Here is an 18,176-nt window from a genome sequence, read left to right as displayed (position 1 = left end):
CGTCCACAGCCCGGTTGGGGAGATTTTGGGCCCTCCCTAGCCACGACACCAAGTTGCGCTCCAGCGGGACCTGGGGCTGCCGATAAAGGCAGGGACGGGTGGCTTATCTCGTTTCTAAACGGAGCGCGAAGGCACCTTGCCGAGTGGGTGGAGTTAGGGACCCACGGATATCCCCAGTGCATACAGTCTCCTGGACAGCTTTGTTAAGGCACCTAAGCTCGCACAGCACCTGTACTATGTAAGCCTTTGATTAACAGCTACCGCCTCCAGAAGCTCTGAGTGGCCCATTTTCATGTCCCCAGAGCCCGGAGTCTGTAACTGTAGCGCGGGGGCCTCAGGGCCTTAGTTTCACCATCTGCAAAATGGGACAATAATCTATTCCAGGATGCTGTTAAGTTGAACAAAGCTTTCATCACTGGGGTCTGGCACTTGGGTGCCTAATTAATGCTCATAAGGAGGAACAGCTGTTGTTCAAAAAAGCTATTTTCATTTTATATGGCACTGAGAGAACCTAGTAGGTAAATTTTTTTTTCTCACAACTGCTCATTATACAGATAGCTGAACGGTGGGCCTCTCCCTTCCTCTAGAGTGCACCCAGTTTCCTGAAGGAGCTGTAAATCCTCCCATCCCAGAAAGGCTTGACAGCCAGTCAGGGCATCCCACAACTGTGGCCCATGACTGGCCCAATGCAAGGTCACCTGGCCCAGGCAAGGCTGTATGCGAGTGCTGGGAACCCTCACTTCACCTGGGTTGGGGTTTGCAGAGTGGTCCCAGCCATCTCATCCCTTTCCACGGATTGGGAGACAAGCAGGGCACACTTAACATCACCCAGGGTATTTTAGCCCACTCCAACAGTAATGTCGGAATGGCTGGATACACCCAAGCCTGAAGCTGCACCTTGGTTTCTCATCCACAAGAAGCAAGACTTTCCCTTTATGTTTGGTGGACGGGTTTTCTGTCACTTGCAAGAAGAGCCCAATTAACACAAGGTGATTGTTGTAGACCTTGGTTAGGGATCCTCAAGATTTTTATTTTGATGACAAAAATCACACAGAGAACAAAAATTACAATCGACAAACTGGGAGTGGGATGTAGCCTGGGAAACTGGGAAACGGGTGCCAAAGAGTCCCTGCCATGTTTCCTGGAAGCCTGAATTTCCTTCCAGGGTCCCCTAGGTCCTCTGAGTACCTCCTGGAATCCCACAGGGTCCCACAGAGTCCAGTTTAAGAACCAGCATTCTAGGCCAAGGGTTTCATTGTACAAAGTTACAAGGATGTAATAAGGAAAACAAGCGTGGTTCAAACAGTGGCCTCAACCTCAGTGGCTTCATCCTCCTCCTCCAGCAGGCTATAGGATGCATGACTCTGGCAGGGCCGCTGCAATGGGTGAGCCAGTAGTTTGGCCATACAGTTGTGCAGCTCGAGGGCTGGCCCAGCCAGCGCCACCTCGTACTTGTAACTGGTACCCTTGGTATCCAGGCTGCCCATGAAGGCAAACATTTCCTGTGGGGCCAGGGAGGGGCTGTTCAGGCAGGGGCTCGCAGGACAGGCCCTCCCTGCCCCTGAAAGGCTTTCCAAAGGAGGGGGCATTAGGTGAGTTCTAAAGGATGAAGAGGAGTTTGCCTGATAAAAAATATATCTACACTGGGCAAATATTCCCTACCCCAAGCCTACCTCCCAGTGTTACAACCTCAAGAGGTCTTAGTCCTGGAGCCCCTAGTCTGGAGAGACACAGTCAGATACACACTAGTGATAGTCCCCAAGCTGATCTTCCCTGGCACGCAGGGAAAGCTTCCCATAGTAGGGACTTTTGCGTTTGGGTATTGAGGTATAGGTAGGAATTGGTCTCAACTCTCCCTATTTAGAGTTGGATAAACTAAGGCTCAGAGAGATAAATGGCCTACTCAGGATCCTACAGCTAGTTCAGGGCTGGGATGTGAAGGCAGGGAGGGAAGGGGGCTCCAGGCAGAGGACACAGCAAGAACAAAGGCAGGAAGAGAGAGGAGACGATATGGGCAGGACTCTACATGCTCCTGGAGCCAGCATGCCAACAGCCCCCACTAGCTCACAGCAGGTGTGGAAGCGGTTGCTGAATGACTAAATAACAACGATCCAGTAGGACCAGCGATCCAGGGCTGCAGTGGAGACAGCTCCTCCAGGCATATGGCAGGTGGGCTCTGAGAAACCCCATCTATGCCCACCCGCCACCCACCCACACAGCAGTGTCTCACCTTCCAGCTCATCTCCTCCTCCTTCTCATCAGTGCCATTGTGGAGGTAAACAATATCGAAGAAGAAATACGGGCACTGGAACATTTTCTGCAGGGGAGGAACACCAGCCTTTGGGCAAGGGCAAGGGCACTCCATGCTCCCATGCCCCCCATTCCCCACCTTCTGCCTTGGACTCTGGGAACCTGCCCGAAGGTGCCACAGCTCCAGTGGTCAGGAAGTCCCTCCAGGTGTCTAACCACCCATCCTGCTGATAGCAGACATCCTGCCCTCTCCCAGGCCTCACTCACCTTCATGGGCTCCGTCAGGGAAAACTGGGGCTGGCAGGGTGGACGGCTATAGATGAGGATGGTGCGGACCACGTATGGGGGCGGAATTGTCTGTACATTCTCCATGACTGGCAGCTCTGTCTTCTGCTGGCTGCATAGCAGGCATAGGGAGACAGGTCAGAGCTTGGTCTGGGGATCCCTCTGATAACCTTGGAGAGCCCAGCTCCTCTTCACTGGGCATGCAAGGCCCCCCGTAAACCCTCCCAAGTTCACTGCTGCCTCTAAACCCTCCCACATGCTATTCCCTCTGCCTGGAGTACCACCGCAGCCTTACCCTCCTGCCTGACCTCTCCTGCACCATCAGGGAAGCTTTGCTGAAAACTGGAGCTTTCTCTGGCCCCTCTCAGCACCCTGAGCATCCATCACTGCCCTGAGTTGGACTTGCCCCACAAGGCCAGGAGACTCTTAGACAGGGACCTGATCTTACATGCTAAGTCAACATTCACGTCCCTGCTTAGCCACAGCTGCAGCTGGATCTCATGTTGGGCAAAGGGCACTAGGCAGACAGAGGGCTAATGTCCTTAATATGTAAAAAGCAAATCTGATCGAAAAGAAAAGTCAGTATCCCCCAGGAAACGGTAAAGGGGACAAATAAATCACTGAAGGAATACTGAATGGCTTAAAAAGGAATGAAAAAAGGCTCAATGAAAAGCACAGCAAAGCAACATGTAGTCGCTTCCCACTATCAGACAAGCAGAACTTTCAGCAGGTATTCAACTTCAGTGCTCGGGGAGATAACAAGGTTAATTTTCTGAGAATGTGCTTTGGAAAGTCTAATAAAATTAAAAAAGAACAAAAACAAACACCCACTGGATCCAGCATTAGGTCCTGGTCCTCCACGGTCCTCCATTAGGAATTTACCCCATGGATTTACTTGCAGACTTTCCTGAGATGATTGTACTAGGTTAATCATGACAGAAAAGGCAAAAATAAGCTCCATGGCCATTATTAGAGGGGCTGGTGAAAACGGGGTTTGGAAGACTAGGGCCCATGAGCTAAGGATGGTTTTTACCTTTTTAAATGGTTGGTGCGGAAAAAATCAAAAGAATATTTCATTACACATGGAAATGATATGAAATTCAAATTTCAGTGTGATCAGTTAAATTTTATGAGCACAAAGCTCACTTACTTGTGTATGTATGGCCTGTGGCTGCTTTTGGATTACCATGGCATAGTCCAGTCATTGCAATAGAGACCATGTGGCCTGCAAAGCCAGAAACATTTACTACCTGGCTCTTTACAGCAAGTTTGCCATCCTCTGGGTTAAAAAATATAGTAGAGGGCCACAGGGTCATGACAGGACTAACATGGAAGGTGAGTCACGGGGAAGGGGGACTTACATGAGGCTGAAGAGACCTTCCAGATCTGGCAAGGATGCTGAGGAGAAAGCCAGTGGTAGCGCACGTGGAAGGGCAGGGGCATGTGGCTTCCCCCAATCTGATGCCAGGAGAGAGCAGGTACCATCCAGCGCTGGAGACACGCTGTGTGAACCCGGCCCAGTCGCTTGTCCTCTCTGAGGCTGTTTTCCCTTAGCACTGACCACAAAATAGGGGGCTGGCAATAGATGCCCTGAAGACCCTTGCTAATTCAAATCTCCCTCAGGGCTGGGGCCACTCTCCCCACAATGAAAGAGCCATGGGTGTCCCTGTCCCCATCTCCCAACACTTAGCATTGTATTCTAACTCACAAGGATCATATTCTATTTAAGTTTTGGGCCTCACATGAGCCTTTCATGGTCAAACTAACATAAAATGTGCCGCACCCAGGTTGAAGGAGTTGTAGCAGTGATTGTGACTTTTCAGTCACATGCTGCCATTTATTGAGCACCAAGTATATGTTTAGCCCCGCATGGAGTCCTCCCAAAGTGGATGCAGTTTTGACGTGCAGAGTACAAATCAGCTGTTTTTGCTTCTGTATTACATTTTCTTCACAGAGGCCCTACTGAGTAGGAGATTTTTGTGCCTCTCATTTTACAGATGAAGAAACTGAAGCTCAGAGAGAGACTGGCCCAAGCTTGTTGGGGCAAAGCTGGGATGTGGACCTGAGCCAGTCTGAGCCACCCCCCTCCACAATTCAAGATTCTCTGGTTCTGGGGACAGCAGGATGGGCCAGCCCTCTCTGCAGGCCACCCCTGCCTGGAAGGATACTAAAGGTAGAGCAGGAGGCTGTCTCCAGGTCGTAGAGGCAGCTGCAGAGCTCACGGGGGTCAGAGGTCAGGCCAGACAGCTGCAGGGAAGCACAGGCCCCAGTGAGGTACTCCCCGGCCCCTAGGGGACCCCAGGGCACCCCAGCCCTACCCCAGCCTCACCCAGGCGATGTCATCATTCACCACAACTAGTGCAAACTCATGGCTTTTGTCAATCTTGTGTTTTGTCCGCACAAACATCTCGATCATCTTCTGGGAGACATTCAGAGCGTTGGTTTTGGAGCTACAGAGGGATACAGAGTGAGCACAGTGGTCAAGGCAAGGCCTTCCAGCCCAGGGGTTGTCTCCTCACCTTCCCATCCTGGGGAACCGTCCACAAGCTCCACAGCCAGGCACTGAGGCCCAGGCCATCCAGCACTGGGGCAGCAGAGCCCAGCCATAACCGGCGCCCAGCTGACCCTCTCCAGCTCTTGCCCTCTCCACATTGGTCCCTCTGGCCAATGTGAGTCTTACAGCTGATTCTCCCAAGGCTCTCCTGGGCCCACTCAGTCACAGTGGTCAGAGGGGGTACCAGCAAGGGGAAGAGGGGCTTGCCCTCAGCATCTCCCAAAGCAACTCGGGCCAAGTCTAGGCCCTGCTGCCTGGCCCCACAGAGACTCAGCCATGCAGGGGAAGAGATTTGGGACCACTTAAGCCTAGGTCTGAATCCTGGCTCTGCCCATTTTCAGAGAGGCGTTGGTCAAGGCACTTTGCTCCTGGGAGCTTCTGAGGCATTGCTGTGACATAGGTGGCATGTGACAGCTGTCACATGCTTGGGACAGGGTCCCAAGGACCACAGCTGTATCACTATCAATTGTTGTTTCTGCTCTGTGATACTGCCAGGTCCCAGGCCAAGCCAAGCTGTGTGAGTCTCAGACAGAGTCCTGCATTTTTCAGTTGCCCCCGCCCCCCCAGCTGTGGCTGCAAATTCAAGCCCTGAAATGTCCCCTCTCACCCATTGAATGACTCCAGCTTTGGCAGTGACATTTCCTCCGACAGGTCTAGGCAGATGATCTGCAAGGACATGGGAGGGTGGTAAGGGCTGAGTGACAGGCAGCACCTGGTAACTGGATGGTAACACCACCCCCTACACACCACTCTGAGTTGGCCCAATTCGAGCAACTCTGCCTAAAGAGGCAGGATGACGACCTCCAATTCCCAGCCAAGCCATCCACTTTGGAAGGCAGCAACTCCAGGAACAGAGCACTGGACTAGCAGCCCAGGTTTATGAGTGAGTAAACGAACTGGGGAACATTTCACACAGAAGCAAGAAAACAAATGCATCGTGGGTTGAATAAGGTCTCCCAAAATATATGTCCCCTAGAACCTCAGGATATTACTTTAACTGGAATTAGTCTTTGCTGATACAATTAAGACAAAGATCTTGAGATAAGATCATTCTGACTCCATGACGCATCCTTACAGGAGAAAGAAGAGAAAACTCAGACACAGAGGAGAAGGCCATGTGGGAACTGAGGCAGAGACCGGAGTGGTTTGGCGCAAGCCAGGAGGCCAGTCATAGAAGAGGCGAAGGCGTCTCCTCCCGAGGCCTCCAGAGGAAGGGTACGTCTGCTGACTCCCTGAGTTCAGACTGTAGCGTCCACAATGGGGAGGGAATAAGTTTTTGTTATTCCAAGCCACCTGGTTTGTGCTGATTGTGTGGCAGTCCTAGGAAACTCATCCAAAGGGACTGTTTGCAGAGTGAATCCCAAAAGGCAAGGATGTTTAACTGAAGGTTCCCTTATACCTCAAAGCCACAGGCCAAGCCCCTCACTTACCACCTTTTCTGGACAGTTGACCCTTGGCGTCCGCACTAGGACCTCAGGAGCTGGCGGGGGTACCTGCCAGGGTTTGGGGCCAGCTCCTGGAGGGTTGGGCATAGTGTCATCAGCACTGGAAGCTTCACCCTCACCCTCGCTGCGGCTGCCCACACTGGCCTGGGCCCCCAGCGCCCGGTCCTCGGCCCCCTCAGGGTTAGAGCGTGTGCGGGGCCTGGGCTCAGCTGACTGCTCCTCTTCCTCCTCCTCGGTGGGGCTGCTGGGTTCCACCACCTCCATGGCTCCTGAGTGGCTGGATGGAGCAGGGATAGGGGAAGCCAGGATCCTCTTCTTGGAGGTTTTAAAAACATTTGGTTACAGGACAAGAGGACAGGGCATGAGCCCTTACTGACTATAAGAGTCACCCCTTTCAGGGCCTCAGTTTACCCATCTATAGAATGGGGGCCTTTAGCATCAGCCTGGCATTCACTCTGACTTAAGGTAATAGTCTACATTTTTTTTTTTTCCGGTAGAGCTAACCCCGCCTTCCCCCTTGGCCAGTGAGCACATCTGGCCACTGTGAATGGCTCAGAGATGAGGACATGAGCCAATACAGGTTAGCCAGAAGCAGCTCTGGGGCTTCCCACAGTGCTATTAGGGAAGAAGGACTCGTTAGAGATGCAGTGCCGGGAGGATAGAAGTCGAGCGCTGCCAAGGGGGGAAATAGAGCCTGCCTGAAGTGATGCTCACCTGAAAACAGCAGATGGACTTCGGGACACCCGGATCCAGCTATACCTGTGAATCAAAATAAAGAAAACTTCATTTTACATAGAATTGGGAGTCCAGCAGGGGGAGCTCTCATGCGCAACCACTCCTGATCAATTGCAGACCCACAAAGCCTTTACTTTCCTACCATAGCAGGAGGAAGATTTTCTCCTGGCCCGGCAACAGCCCAGCCAATAAAAGGCTGTCACAACTCAGCTATTCCCGGTTTCCTCCAATGGGCTTTTTGCTTATAGCAGCCCCTTTCAATTCCCCCCACTTTTCTCTATAAAAGAGAAAGCCTCCCTTTCCTTCTCTGGACTTGCCAATGGTTTGCCAAAGCCTGTATTCCCGGAGTTGAAGTTCTCTGCTATTCTCTACCTCTGTGGAGGTAAAATAACTGAGCTTTATTTTTATGGTTAACAGAATAATAGCCGCTGGGACTCCCTCACCCCTTCCCGTGGGCGCTGGGCTGCCTGGAGGGTGTCTGCACAAGGAAAGGGTGTGGATCGGCTGTTACAGGTCCCTTTGAGAAAAGACAAGATGACAGTGGAAGAGTCGGCCTATCTGGGCAATGGGTGCAGGCTGCCTGGCACGTCCTCTGAGCGCACTGCAGTCCCCACAACCTCTAAGAAAAGCTAGCTTCAGCAAGAGGGATGTTGTCTAGACCAGGACTTAGAGCTGAAGGCGGAAGCCTCAGGGAAGACAAGGAACTGGACCTCTGGATGTAGGGGAGCTGGGCCTCCAGAGATGGACCCTCGCACGTTTTCATCACCCAGCTTCTGCTCACCATAGCCTAAGCCGGCTCCAACTCAGCCCCGGACTCGCTAGAAAGCCGCCATCTTTGGCAGCCGGAAGTGGTGCAGCACCCGGTCCCGACACTTCCTGAGAAGTGTAGTCCCGCGGAGAGTAGAAGGGGAGGATGCTGAAGAGCCATGAAAGCTGATAGGTTGGGAATGTGCTTAGGGAGTGGGATTTGCAATGAGATCACCGGGAGTGAGTGGGGCGGGATCTTGAACATGATTGGCTAAAGCAAGATTAGGCGGAGCTTTTATGTTTGTGGCCTAATCTGACGGTGCAGGTCTGCGCTTCTACCGGGGACGAGGCGTGGGGAGTGGCGTCTTCAATGGCGTAGGGTCAGAGGGACCAAGAAGGCCTGGTTTCAGAAGGCCTAAACTGAGTGGGAATTAGCTGGGCGGGATTTAGAACAGGAGGCGAGCCTGATTGGTGATTGGAGGAGCTGGCCCTCACCGAGGGGCGGGTTTTTACGGACGTAGGTGGGCGTGTCCCAAGCTCCAAACCCCTCCCAATATTTGATTCTCCTTATTTTACATATATTGGCAAAAACCAGAAATATTAAGCCAGAGCTATTTCAAGTCACCCTTCCTTCCTCATTCACACTTTTCTTACCCCCATGACCATTTAAAATCCACTTTGAGCCTCGGTTTCATTTGTAAAAGGATCAGTTAAGCCTGTCCACCTCAACCTGACTGGTTAATTCGTTGACAGCTAGGAGGGGCTGTGTAAATTGAACCTTGAAGGATGGAGAATTTGCCAGAAAAACAAGAGATTAAAAAAAAAAAACAGGAAGAAGGAACCTCCTGGGCAAAGATCTGGAGGCTTTGAAGAGCCTTGCAGTGCTGGAGCATTTAACAGCTTATAATACTGGAGCAGAGGTTGAAGAGAGGATTTTAATGCACCTGGATACCACCAAGTCAGAAAATTGCAATTTTTCTCCCTACCACCTTTGGAAACACAGAAGCAGGAAGATTCAACCTCCTAGGGTCTGTCAGTGGGACCAGGAAGACTCAGGCTACTCCAGGCTCTGCACAGTTTAAACCAAGTGCAGAAGGAAGGAAAAGGTGTTTCAGGAAGAGGTTACAGCATGGCCAAAGGCTCCAGGGTGTAAGCACTGAGAACCTTCAACTGTTCACTGAGAGGGTCACCATGGCCGGAGCATGGAGTGCATGCAGCAGGCACAAGTTTTAAGGGCCTTGAATGCCAGGTAGAAGAGCTTGAAATGTTGCCCAAGGGCAATGGGAAGCCATGGAGGGTGTGTGATCCTGTTCAGGGGAGGTGGACAATGAGATCTCTGTCTCAGGGCCTGGGTGTCAGGAAGGAAGTGGAGAGGTGGCTGGGGAGCCCAGGAGGAAGCTGAGCTGGCATCTAGGTAGGAAGGGAGAGGCTTGGGCTGTGACTATAGATGGAGAAAAGGCCCTTTACAGACAGATGCAGGAAAAATGGGCGTGATGTAGGGACCATCTGGGCTCTGAGGAATCCAGCATTTATGCAGGAGAAAGAGCAGCTGGCAGAGGAAACAGAGAATGGTAAAACCAGAGGGGTGGTAGGGAACAGGGAGGGTGAGTCATGCCTCCATTTCCCAATGGTGCCCGGCAATGTGCAAAGTGCTTGGTAAAAACCCCATAATACTGTAGAAAAGTTTTATAACTACCCCCATTTTACAGATAAGGAAACTGAAGCTCAGAGGCTAAGGTGAGGAGGTGACTGACATCTGAGGAGGGACCTGGACATGAGTCCCCTGCTGGGGCTGGAGGAAGCTTATGTCCTTGAGGAGGAAACTACACAATAACAAGTCACATGGCCAGGGGAGAGGGCTTCCTGTTTCCTGGCGCCTCCCAGGCCAGCCTTGTCCAGCCCAGGCCTGAGCTGGCAGTGGCCAAAGTGACCCCAAGAGTGTCCAGGGACTCAGGCCTCTGACCAAGATGCTCCCACAGGGACAGAGAAGTAGAAGCAGGCTGAGGGGACTCAAGATTGGGGCCTCTGCTTCAGGAGGGCCCTAAGGAGAAGAGGAACCCTTGAAATCTTCATTCCAGATCCAGACTGGGGAGGGAGGCAAGGACAGAGGTAGTGAAAGATAAAGAAAGAAGGAGGCATAGGAGAATGGGGAGGTCAGGGTAACTTGGGCAGTGAGCTCCCTATCCAGGGAGGCATTCCTATGTGCCCAATCAACACTGATACTTCAGGATCCCTTCTGGAGGGGGCAATCATTGCCTATTTCATGGAAGAGGAAATTGAGGCTGTCATTTGCCCAGAGCATCAAGGGCAAGAGTTCACATGAGGCTGTGGTTTTAGAGAATAAGGAAGGAGGTGGATTCAGAGGACACTGAGAATTTCTGGACAGCAATGAGTGTGCGGGCCACACGTCCCCGAAGCCGGCGAGGGAAACATGCTCCGCCCGTAAGTGTCCCCTCTCCTTGCCACACGCAGGTCTTGGGGCCATGCGGAGCCCTGTCTGGCTCAGAGTTTGGCTCTTGGGGTCATTTGCAGGGTGAGCTGGACCCTGTGGCAGAAGAAGCTGAGGCAGCCAGCGTAAATTCTGAGCTGGGCTCTCAGCCATCTCAGGAGAGCTGTAAGCCTGAGCTGCTGGGGCCCAAGGTGGAGGCCAGTGTGCAGGGCCTGGGGAGCAGGTAAGGCCCACTGGTCTGTGCTCCCCTCTTCAACCCTGGGGCATCATTCCTGCCCATACATCTGTCTATGTCCCTCCTCTTCTCACACACATACCATGGCTGCCCACTGCCCTCCTCAGCCCTACCTTCAAGGCTCTGCATAATGCAGCCCCAGCCTTGACACACAGACCCTGTGTGCAAGCCACCCCAGACGACTCCATTTCCAGAGCCTTCCATCTCTCAACTCTTCACAGGACCGACAAAAAGGCTGATGGGGATTCTATCAGGGGACTGGCCTCTGTCCACAAGGGATCCCATGAGCCTGCAGATGAAGCCCACCAGGCTCCGGAGGCAGCCCCGCAGGACAGGGAGACTGTCCCCTCTGGACCTGGGGCTCCTGATGTGTTTCAGACTGTTGAGCATGCTCTGAGCTCTCTGGAGGCAGCGGCTGCTGCCTGGCGCTGCCAGCGCCCAAGCTGTCCTGGGTTGATGGAGGCAGAGGACAGAAGTGAAGTGGGACCAAGTGCCTGCTTGCAGCAGGAAGCAGGGAGCTGCCAGGGGGAGGTGGCCCGCCTCACAGAGAGGAATGCATGGCTGCGTTTAGCCCTGGGCTGCCGCCAGGAGGAGCTGACCCACATGCAGGCCTCCCTGCAGGCCGTTCAGGCGGAGAAGGAGATGCTGCAGAGAGAGGTGAGTGAGCAATGCAGTCCTGCCTCTGAGGGCTCCTTGTCTGAGGGAGGAGGCAGGCCCAACGTAGACAACCTTCAGTCATTTGTTCATTTGAGAAAATTGATGGAGTGTTGATTGACTGCTGAGCAATCAGTCTTAGTTGCTTGGGAGATCTTAGTTAAAGTGGTTAGGGAGGCCCACTGAGGAGGTAATACTTGAATAAAAACCACAAGGAGGTGAGGAAGGAGCCTTGCAAGAATCCGAGGGAACAGCACAACAGCCAGACAGGGAAGAGCATATGCAAAAGCCCTGAGGTGGAAGTGTAATGGCATGTTCAAGGAACAGTGAGGAGGCTGATGTTGGGGTGAGTGAGAGGAGAGGAGGGCAGGGAGATGACAGGGGCAGAATCCCACAGGGTCTTGTGGGCTGCAGGAGGACTTGAGCTTTTGCTCTGAGCAAAGTGGGAGCATTGCAGGGTTCTGAGCAGAAAGGGGCGGGACCAGCTGAAGTGTTCACAGGCGCCCTCTGGCAGCCCTGGGTGGAACAGCCCATGTGGGGTGTGGGCGGAGTGCTGGAGGTCCAGACACCTCCTGGTGTGAGGTGTACAGGTGGAGGGAAGGGGCAGATTGTGGTGATATTGATGGGGGAGTTGGCAGATGTACAAATGAAACTAGAGAGGGCCTGAATTTGGGGGCCCGTGGGACTGGAAGCCAGAGATGGGGAGGCTGTGGGTAGGGCAGGTTTGGTGGGAGGAAAACAAGGCTGTCTGTACCCTGATGAGCTCAACATGCCTGGCAGCCACCCCTGAAGGGCCACCAAAGGGACAGGTCTATGTCTGTGTCCAGACCCTGGGGAGATATCAGGTTGGGAGGGACACGCCTGGGCATCCTCAGCATGCGGATGGAGTCTAAAATCACAGTTGAAGGAGGTGGCGGGAGCAAGCCCCCATGCAGGCAGGACCAGGCGGGTGAGACTGGGAGCTGCTGGAGCCCAGCACAAGGGGTGGAGCCCATTTCCTGGCTGGGAAAGAGAAGTCTTTTTTTTTTTTTTTTTAATTTCGAACTCCTCCCCTCACAACCACCAATCAGTTTTTTTTTTTTAGTTGTTAAATTTTTTTTGTATCATTAATATACAATCACATGAGCAATATTGTGGTTACTGAATTCTCCCCATTATCGAGTCCCCCCCACAAACCTCATTACAGTCACTGTCCATCTGTGTAGTGAGATGCCATAGAATCATTACTTGTCTTCTCCGTGCTGTACTGCCTTCCCCGTGGCACCCCCCATCAGTTTTTTGTTTCTGTGGATTCAATATTTTTGTTTTGTTTTAGATTCCACATATAAGTGACATCAGACTGTATTTGCCTTTTTCTGCTCAACTTATTTCACTTAGGATAATGCCCTCAAAGTCCATCTAAGTTGTCACAAATGGCAAGATTCCCTTCTTTTTTTTTTTACACTTAGGTTGCTTCAGTGCTTGGCTATTGTAAATAATGCTGCCGTGAGCACGGGGGTACAGATATCTTTCTGAGTTCGTGCTTTCATTCCCTTTGGATGTATGCCCAGAAGTGGAATAGCTAGATCATACAGTAGTGTTATTTTTTAAGAACCTCCATATTGTTTTCCCTGGTGGCTCCCCCCATTCATATTTCCACCAACAGTGCACAGGGTTCCCTTTTCTCCACATTCTCACCAACACTTGTTATTTCTTGTTTTTTTGATAATAGCCATTCTACAGGTGTGATATGATATCTCATTATGGCTCTGATTTTCATTTCCCTGATGATTAGTGATTAGTGATGTTGAACACGTGTTCATTTACCTGTTGGCCATCTGTATGTCTAAGGAAAGAGAAAACTTAAGTGGCTGAGTGACTTGTCCAAGGTTGTATGGTGGGAGGTTTGGTGGGGTGAGTAGCTGGGCTCCTGCCTTCTCGCTGGGGCTCTTGCCACTATCCCAGGGAGAGATATGGGGAGGGTGGCAGATGGTTGGGCCCCCCTGGCCTCCCAGGCTTGGCCTACCCTTTCCTGCCCTCAGGTCCAGGAGCTGCAGGATTCTCTGGAGCCTTTCCCACCTCCCTCCCGTGGCCAAGCAGGTGGTGCTTCGGACAGTGGGTCCAGCAACTCTGGGGTAGATGAGGAGCTCTGGGGAACTCAGGTAAGTGTGGAAAATTCAAAACCACGGTCTTGGTATCCTTAGGACTTGAAACAGTGAGACTTAAGTCCTAGCGATGCAATCCACACGCTTCTCGGATCGGAAAAGACCTAAACCCATGATCCTGGGCTCTTAATGAGACTGGGGGAGAATCAAGTCACCTCTTTCTGACAGGACCCCTTCTCTCTGGCTCACCCCATGATCCAGCACCTCTGCAGTGATTCCAGCATCCAGACGCTTGGGTCTCTCCCCATCCAGCCTCATGCCCCTGAGATGCACATCATGGAAGCCCAGATGGAGCAACTTCGGGGGTAAGACCCTGAAATGCTGAGCTCTGAAGGACACTGATGCCTCCCTGGCTGGGATGCAAACCTCAGAGCCTGGAGCTGGAGTGAGGTGGGGAGGGAGGGCGGAGGATAGATATCAATAGGGTCCTGCCTTGCCTGCCAGCTCTCTCACTTGCCCTCTTCCCCACCTCTGGAGGCAGGAGTATTGAGAAGCTCAAATGCTTCAACCGCCTGCTGGCAGCTGTGCTCCAGGGGTACAAGGGTCAGTGTGAAGGCCTCAGCATGCAGCTGGGCCAGCGGGAGTCTGAGGCCACAGCTCTGCACCTGGCCTTGCAGTACAGGTCAGTGCACCCCACCCATGTCATCACTAACTGGAAAGGAATGGGCATGCTCAGAAGGTGGCTCTTATACACAGAGAAAGGCAGGGCCCTTTCAGGAAAGCACTTCCTCCCACCACAGAACTTAATTTACGGCATTTTGTGTAGTCCAAGGGCGCTGAAGGAGTTTACACATTCCCAGGAGTGGGGGTGGGAGAAGAAACAAGGTATGCAGGGGCAGGTGGGGATGTCAGCTGCCCCGCAAGGTGGCGCTGGGTGCTCCCGAGCACTCAGAATCAGTGGCCCACAGTGAGCACTGTGAGGAAGCATATGAGGCCCTGCTCACTCTCCGGAAGGCGGACCCGGGACCAGGAGAGGTCCCCACGGGCGACCTAGAGGCAGCTGAGAAGGGAGCCCAGAGGCTGCTGGCACGGGAGGAGGCTGCCGTGGATGGAGGAGCACTGCGGGATCCACGGCCAAGGTGCACCTGAGAACCCTGGGGACTGGGTGGGCCAGTAGGTGGGGTCCTTACTGGAGAATGGGCATCGCAAAGGTGGTCTATGTTGTGGTTTGGCATGGCCATGCCCAACAAGGTTTGTGTAGGTCTCTCTGTCATTGGTTGGCATGAGGCTCGACTGGAGTTGGCTAGCTGCTACTCAACAAAGTTGGTATGGTGTTTGACAGACATTGGGGTTGGTATAGGACCCACCAGAGCTGGCATGAAGATGGATGATAGTACCCATTGATTAGAACTAGCATGATGGTGCTCAGTGGCATTGACCTGATGTTGGTACCCATTGTGATTGGCATGTCCTGCCAAACAGGGTTTGTAGGCTAAGCAGTGGTATCCACCAGGTTAGCATGATGGTATCCACCATGTTGTATAAGCAATGGTACCCACTGATTTGGCATATGGTGTCCATCACGATAGCCTCAGCAGCTGTACCCACTGGCATTATGATGTTCACTATGTTATCCTGATAGATGATGGTGCCTAGTAGGGTGTACATTATTGGTGTCCACCATGTTGGTATGACGGCACTCACTGCAGGTTACATAGGATCCATCATGGTCAGTAGGATGGAAGACAATGGAGCCCACCAGAGCTGTCATGAAGTTAGCACAGTCATGCCCACCAAGATTGACATAGGCCTCTCTTCTGTTTTCTGTAGCCCTGAGGTCAGCAGTGTGCATAAGCCCACACCACAGGAGGTGGCTACCCGGCTCCAGGGTTATGTCCAGCGTCTCCAGGATCGCCGTGCTCTGGTGAAGATTCCCCCAGAGCCTGGCCCCACATTGGCACCCATGCCTACTGTGCCCCATGCAGAAGCCATGGTGCAAGCTCTTCTGGGGACCCAGCCTGGCCCAGCCCTACCCCGGCTGGAGAAGATGCAGATCCAGCAGGACTTGGCAGCCACACGGGTACTCTTGGGCAGTGGTCACTTTCTTTTACCAGTCTTGCAGGACAAAACCATTTGCCGAGGCCAAGAGGGGTATGATTGGGGGAAGCAGGTAGCAAGGGGGAGTTCTGCTGGGTTACAGGCAGGCTTCCTGGAGAAAGGAGAATTGGAATTGGGGTTTTGAGGGGGTAAATGGAGTTTGTCCTTTGGTGTTCAGTTTCTCGTAAGAGTCAGCATCGGCTCTCTAAAATACCCTTTCTATGAAAAAGAGATGGGAGCAGGGCATGTACTCTGAGGTTTGCGGCCTGGCATGAAAGACCCAGGTTCTGTAGTCGGAGACACTCCAGATACTTCCACTGCGCTGCTTCCTGACCTTGTCTAAGATATTTGCCCTCTCTGAACTGCCATGTCTACAGGGGTAGTTTTTATGGGAGGATATTTCCCACCACACAAGGTCATGGTGAGGATTTGAGTTCTTGCCTGACTGACCCTCAGTGGGTCCTTCATGGGGCCTCAGTTTCCTCAGCAGTTGTCCCTAGAACGCAACTCATCGGCCCTCTCCCTGGTTCCTCAGGAGACGCTGGCCGACCTGCTGCTGCGGCTGCAGCTGGTGCAGCGGGAGAAACGGGGCCTGGAGCTGCGGGAGGCCGCCCTCCGAGCCCAGGGCCCAGCCCACACGCTCCTGCTGGAGCAGCTGCAGTGGGAGCGGGCACAGCTCCAGGGCGGTGGTGCCAGCAGCAGTGGTGGGGACAGCAGCGGGGATGAGGAGTGGTCCCAGGTGAGTGGTTCTGCCCGGACCCGGCAGGGACAAGTGGCCCTGGTCCATCAGCCCTAGTTTCCATTTCCCTGAGCCTTGATTTCTGTTGCTGCACAACAAAATGAGTTGAATGTTGAGCTGCATTTCGAAGTTCACACCTGTACTTTGGGGTTTCTTTCTTTGTGGATATTGAGCCCAATAACCCTCAAAGGGGTTGGTTAGTGTTTTCCACTCAAATCTGTACCTCCTACTTTCCACCCTCAGGCCTGTTCACAGTTCTCCCTCTCCTCTCCAATAGCCAGCCATGAATCATCTATTCTTAAATTTTGTTTCCAGCTTATTCTCTGAGGCCCCTTTTGCCCCTTTCTGTCCTTTTTGCCCCACGAATGTCCTCTGCTTAAAGCCTTCGGTGGCTGCCAGAACCCTACTTTGAATCATCTCTCCTACCTCCAAGCCTTTGCACATGCTGTGCCCCTGCCAGGAACAACAGTCCCTCCCCTCATTGTCTAATTACATCCTCAGTTTCCTTCAGGTCTGAGCTCAGACATCACCTCCTCCAGGAAGCCCTCTTGGATTATCTTTAGATGAGATCCCTTATTTCCGTTGTTAGGGAGTAATTTTACCCTTATTGGGGTATCTCACCAAACTGGGCTCTTTAAGAGGGTGGGAGCTGTGGCTATGATACTTGGGCTGATCATATACTTGGCCTAAATTAATGTTACTACCTTCCCTTCTGCCTCCACAGGGCCCTCCTGCTGTCCCTGGTGGAGGCAGGGGCACTGATGGAGGTCAGGTGGGCAAAGTGCAGGACCCAGAGATGCTATCTCAGGAACTGGAGGCATCACTTACCCGGTGTGTGTCTGGGCGGGCTTGATGGATGGATGTGTGAACCCATAGGGGTGTTGTGCGCTGCTGAGGGCTAGGTGTACACCCATGTACGGGTGTGTTCATGTGGAAACACCATGGGCAGGTGGGTGGGAGGATGGAAGGTAGACAGGAATGGCTATGGCTGTGACCCCCTCCCTCCACCCTCTGCACCAGGGCCCTGGGACTGCAGGAGCAGCTGCAGTCTTTGCGGGAAGAGCTGGAACATGTGGCTCAGAAGGGGCGAGCCAGACGTGCTCAGAGTGCTGAGCTGAACAGTGACCTATGCAAGGCTCATAGGTGGGTCTCCCTGCCCTGTAACTCCCACAGTGATCTCAGAAGGGTCCGTGGCTCTCTCTGAGCCTCAGCTTCCCCACCTGTAAGGTGATCAAGCAAGTTAAATCCATCCCACAAACTCTCCTGATGCCCAATACATGTTGGCCTCTGTTGAGTGATGCTAGGACACCAGGAAGACCCAATTTCAAAGGTGTCTCTGGGGCTGGGAGTACTCAGCCCCCAACCTCACCCCCAGCGCCCTGGTCCTGGCCTTCCGAGGTGCCCACCGGAAGCAGGAGGAACGACAGCGGAAGATGGAGCAACAGATGGCATTCATGAAGGCCCAACAGGCAGAGGAACTGGCTGTGCTGGAAGCCACCATGCGGGCTCTGCAGAAGCCCAGGCCACCTCCCCGGTGTGGGGAGACACTTCTGTAGGCCGTATGCCTGGTCACGTCTGGATATACCAGACAATTGTGGCTGACCACATCATAAACTGTCCTGGAGTGATGTTATATCATGTGGCATGACTTTGTACGTTGAGGCGTGACCTGTGTGATGGGAGCTGATGCCTCAGTGTTTGAGGTCTCATGGGGGCGGTGGTTGGGCATTTGAGAAAGACTTGATGCCTTTGGCCTGGCACCATGTGGCATGTGAATGTGACATGTTAGCCAAGTTCAGGTCAGAGGCAGCCTGGGCTGTGGAGATAGGATCTGGCTAATGGAATTCAGGGGTCAGTGAGAGCTGAAATTCTAGCTCTGATCTGTTTCCAGAGGCCCTGGGC

General features: G+C 52.9%; 2 protein-coding genes across 10 annotated transcripts; one reads left to right on the top strand and one right to left on the bottom strand.

Moving 5' to 3' along the window:
* Nucleotides 1-187: 187 nt before the first annotated feature.
* BABAM1 (BRISC and BRCA1 A complex member 1) lies at nucleotides 188-8,199 on the bottom strand. 5 transcript variants are annotated; one of them, XM_037012965.2, is made up of 10 exons: nucleotides 7,980-8,115; nucleotides 7,249-7,293; nucleotides 6,520-6,811; nucleotides 5,697-5,755; nucleotides 4,865-4,985; nucleotides 4,704-4,782; nucleotides 3,897-3,921; nucleotides 2,518-2,647; nucleotides 2,231-2,317; nucleotides 188-355 (listed from the first exon to the last, which is right to left on the bottom strand). In XM_037012965.2, the coding sequence occupies exons 1-10, from the start codon at nucleotides 8,051-8,053 to the stop codon at nucleotides 335-337; spliced, it is 933 nt and encodes a 310-aa protein (XP_036868860.1). In that variant the 5' UTR covers nucleotides 8,054-8,115; the 3' UTR covers nucleotides 188-334. The 5 variants fall into 5 exon arrangements, with proteins under 5 accessions (XP_036868860.1, XP_017496412.1, XP_017496411.1 ...); XM_017640923.3 differs by lacking the exon at nucleotides 188-355 and adding an exon at nucleotides 1,010-1,502 and having other exon boundaries at nucleotides 6,520-6,849; nucleotides 8,051-8,199; XM_017640922.3 differs by lacking the exon at nucleotides 188-355 and adding an exon at nucleotides 1,010-1,502 and having other exon boundaries at nucleotides 6,520-6,846; nucleotides 8,051-8,199.
* Nucleotides 8,200-8,367: 168 nt separating this feature from the next.
* USHBP1 (USH1 protein network component harmonin binding protein 1) lies at nucleotides 8,368-17,907 on the top strand. 5 transcript variants are annotated; one of them, XM_017640928.3, is made up of 12 exons: nucleotides 8,608-10,458; nucleotides 10,549-10,688; nucleotides 10,922-11,357; nucleotides 13,376-13,495; nucleotides 13,700-13,803; nucleotides 13,980-14,120; nucleotides 14,407-14,577; nucleotides 15,269-15,518; nucleotides 16,071-16,274; nucleotides 16,999-17,105; nucleotides 17,295-17,417; nucleotides 17,650-17,907. In XM_017640928.3, exons 1-12 carry the CDS (start codon nucleotides 10,405-10,407, stop codon nucleotides 17,828-17,830), a joined length of 2,031 nt encoding a protein of 676 aa, XP_017496417.3. In that variant the 5' UTR covers nucleotides 8,608-10,404; the 3' UTR covers nucleotides 17,831-17,907. The 5 variants fall into 5 exon arrangements, with proteins under 5 accessions (XP_073076054.1, XP_036868855.2, XP_017496417.3 ...); XM_017640927.3 differs by having other exon boundaries at nucleotides 8,619-10,458; nucleotides 13,667-13,803; XM_073219953.1 differs by lacking the exon at nucleotides 14,407-14,577 and having other exon boundaries at nucleotides 8,368-10,458; nucleotides 13,667-13,803.
* Nucleotides 17,908-18,176: the final 269 nt, after the last annotated feature.

The sequence above is a fragment of the Manis javanica genome, chromosome 13 (genome assembly GCF_040802235.1).
Source record: "Manis javanica isolate MJ-LG chromosome 13, MJ_LKY, whole genome shotgun sequence".
In the NCBI taxonomy this organism is placed as follows: domain Eukaryota; kingdom Metazoa; phylum Chordata; class Mammalia; order Pholidota; family Manidae; genus Manis; species Manis javanica.
The sequence above is the reverse complement of the archived record's forward strand: the minus strand, read 5'-3'. Positions and strand labels throughout refer to the sequence as shown.

Excerpts from the sequence above, each read along its gene's own strand:
- BABAM1 (XM_037012964.2), bottom strand. The coding sequence starts at position 8,053 with ATGGTGAGCAGAAGCTGGGTGATGAAAACGTGCGAGGGTCCATCTCTG. Across the intron at positions 4,986-5,696 it reads AAGCTGGAGTCATTCAATGG|CTCCAAAACCAACGCTCTGA; the intron begins GTGAGAGGGGAC and ends ATCCCTCTGTAG. Across the intron at positions 4,783-4,864 it reads TGAATGATGACATCGCCTGG|CTGTCTGGCCTGACCTCTGA; the intron begins GTGAGGCTGGGG and ends GCTTCCCTGCAG.
- USHBP1 (XM_017640927.3), top strand. The coding sequence starts at position 10,405 with ATGAGTGTGCGGGCCACACGTCCCCGAAGCCGGCGAGGGAAACATGCT. Across the intron at positions 13,804-13,979 it reads CAGATGGAGCAACTTCGGGG|GAGTATTGAGAAGCTCAAAT; the intron begins GTAAGACCCTGA and ends CTCTGGAGGCAG. Across the intron at positions 17,418-17,649 it reads GACCTATGCAAGGCTCATAG|CGCCCTGGTCCTGGCCTTCC; the intron begins GTGGGTCTCCCT and ends CCTCACCCCCAG.